Below are 3,090 nucleotides of genomic sequence, written 5' to 3' on the forward strand. Positions count from 1 at the left end.
ATGCATGCATGCATGCATGCGTGTGTGTATATCAGTGACGTGGGGTGAGGTTCATTGCTGGTGAGACACTGACTTAAGACTATATAGAGACACCAAGCCTGTTATTGGACGTACGGAAATTTTGCGCAGGCATACAACGCTGGGGGGCAAAAAGACTAATCTTTTACATGTCATCCATAGCCGCGTTAACTCAGTGAAACTTAGAAATGTAGGTATTAATTTCGTGCTATGATCCACAGCAAAGGGAAAGAGCGAGAAAGCACTTTCTCGCACTTTCTCGCTCTGTGTCCGCCGAGCTACACGCAGACTCGTTGCCATAGCAACTGACAACAATGCCACTTCATCGTCATATTTTAGGCTTTAACACCAAAAGAACTACCGCTTCTACTTTACTGAATTACTTAGAGATACAAACTGTAGCCCACAAAACGCATATTTCATTAAAAAACTAAACAAAAACATCTTATTGCTGTTTTAAATGCATGGATTTCATTACTTATGAAATCCATGCATTTCATAAGTGATGAAATGCATGGATTTCATTACTTATCAATGAAATCCATGCATCGCTGTACAAAAATGTCCGTCCATCCAAAGCCAAGTCTATTCTCGGCATGTCTTTTTTACTCCGTTTTAAGAATCGTCAAACTGTCTCGAAGCAAAACTTTCAGCTCCGGTGTTGGTCTTCCTTTAGTTATCATCTCCTTCTTCAATTGAAAATCCACTTTAGAAAACTGTTTAAGTGTAGAAATGTAGTCTTTCATGTTGACGTCGGAAGATATGAGAAAACAAATATATCGCTGTACTTTATTTCTTTACTGTATGGCTAGCTCCTTGGCTAGCTCACTGTGTCTTACTCTGCAGTTGTGGAGTCACAATATCTGGGATCATGAGCGCCCCCTGCCATGAGGCAGGAGAACTGCCTGCCTCACCTGGAGTCTGTTTTCTGCCGTTTCTGATCGCTCCTCCGCACACAAAACACGATACACACACAGTTGGTGAAAAAAAAAAAGCACACACATTGTACATTATAGACATAAGCTAGATTATGGAAAATCAGTCCATATATTAAATGTTTTTTTAGCTAATTTTATTGCCGGCGTACAGACAGGACGAACTTGCTCTCACAGAATGGCAGGCAGTGCAGTTAGCGAGAGGTTGATCAGTCCAGGTGAGGCTCAGCTCGCTGCTGCCTCACCGGCTTCGCTTCTGAGCATTTGAATGGGAAAATGCGAAAATCCAGCGATTTTGAAGAAAAAATAATCAGAATTGGTTAAGCTAAGTAAAAAATAGGTACTTAATAGTACAAACCACAGAGTGAAAATAGGAATATAAATGGTTTTATCATTATTTTTCCATGACGATAGGTGAGGCTCTGCCTCGCCTGCCTCCCCTGACCGCACTGATATATATATTTCCAGGCTTTTGACACATCTCTACCTGGAGCGACATCAAATTTGAACACACCTTATTTTGTATTAAAAAGAAAGAAAGAAAAGTGACTGTTGAGGGCCACTGCAATAAGCTGACACACATTTTTCCCCCACAGCTCTTAGATGCTTGCTGCTGATACATTCAGTTGCCGTGGAAACCGTGTCCTGGTGGACCACATGGCTCCCTCTTCACTGTTGGCAGCCACATCTTTACCAGTTTGAAATTATTTATTAAAGAAGAATATCAAATATTTAATTTATATTCAATCCTCTCATGAAATGAGTCACTTGTGATTTTAAAACTCTTATTCAGACACTTGTCTCAAGGAGCCTGTGTGAGTCCTATTTTTAGACTTCTTACAAATAATAAGTCCTGAACTTAATGAATCATAAGAGTCGGGACAAAAAAGGCTAAAAAAAAAAAAAAAAATCCCCTCTTGTCCTTCTTGTGTCGTCCCCGCAGCCTCTTCCTCCTCCCGCCGCGTTCACGCTGCTGTCGTTCGGCGAGCTCATCGCCTCGGCCTCGCCGCTGACAGAAGAAGACGCCGCCTACTGGGATAGCTTCAGGATGAAGGCCGAGGCTCCGCAGAGACAGAGGGATACACAGATATCTGGCTGACAACCTGTCTCACGCTGACATTCACCTGCCTAACACACACACACACACACACGTGCACACACACGCACACACAAACCTTTCAGAAGTGCCAAAGAGGAAACACAAGTTCACTGACATTGAAGCTGCTTTCTTATTCCACACAAGTCCAGTCAAGTGCTGTCAAGTTTCTTTGCAGACCTAAAAATCTGAAGTTTGCCTCCAAGGAATCGGCACCATCTATCTTTGGAACTCTGCCGAACAGGGAACGTCTTTCAACTCGCAGAAGCTGTTCATCTTTTCATGCTGTTCGGATTTGCGCCGCCGCATTTTTTTTCTTCCAGTATTTTTTTTCAGCATGGTGAGGATCTTTCTAAAAGAGCCTTATTGATATTTCGAAGATAAGTGGAAGGTAAATGCATGAACTTCTTCGACCAAGATAAATTATGGTACAGAAGTGTAGATATTTACATTTCTGACATCTGAACTCACAGATGAAATGTATATTTCTACAGGATTTATGGATTTATTTTCCAAAGTGGTCCAAGTATTATTTTTTTATTAATCTTTTTTTTTCCATGGCTCTCATGATACAGTATGTTCGTTTGTCAAAATCTGGCCTATAATGTTGCATTCAATTATAAAATAACAATGTTAATATTAACAATGACTCTGGATAATATTGATGTAAAATTTCAGTAGAAATTCTTCTGCCTTCTTACTTTTGTGCATTTATTTATTACAGAGTCCTTTATTGGCATTCTCTAGGCTTTTTCAGGCAGTTCCTTGCAAAATCTGGAGAGGAGCGGAGTGGGTGTGTTGTTCAGGTTTGTTCCAAACTGCAAAGGCGAACATTTACTGCAAACAAAGACATAAACGAGAGCCGAGAGCATCTGGGTTTCACAACGAATGAGAAAAGATGCAAAAAGTGTGCACAAGAATTCTCTGTCTTACTGGAGGAATGGCTGCAGCACCTGATCATGTAATCCCAGGGGTGCAACTGCATGCTTTCTGCGGTGTATGCGAACATGGCCTCGGCCCCGCCCCCCCCCCCCCCCCCCC

The 3,090-nt window shown here is 41.7% G+C and overlaps 1 protein-coding gene across 3 annotated transcripts in view; it reads left to right on the forward strand.

The window, feature by feature from the left end:
* Nucleotides 1-2,734, forward strand: part of LOC103145551 (L-aminoadipate-semialdehyde dehydrogenase-phosphopantetheinyl transferase) — a 7,618-nt gene extending 4,884 nt beyond the window's left edge. For all 3 annotated transcript variants that reach the window (XM_007563012.2, XM_007563014.2, XM_007563011.2), the window contains one exon: nucleotides 1,897-2,734. In XM_007563012.2, coding sequence (XP_007563074.1) covers nucleotides 1,897-1,966 — 70 coding nt within the window. In that variant the 3' untranslated portion in view covers nucleotides 1,967-2,734. The remainder of the gene's footprint in view (nucleotides 1-1,896) is intronic.
* The last annotated feature ends 356 nt before the right edge of the window (nucleotides 2,735-3,090 follow it).

Source organism: Poecilia formosa, unplaced genomic scaffold, assembly GCF_000485575.1.
Source record: "Poecilia formosa unplaced genomic scaffold, Poecilia_formosa-5.1.2 Scaffold144, whole genome shotgun sequence".
Lineage (NCBI taxonomy): Eukaryota > Metazoa > Chordata > Actinopteri > Cyprinodontiformes > Poeciliidae > Poecilia > Poecilia formosa.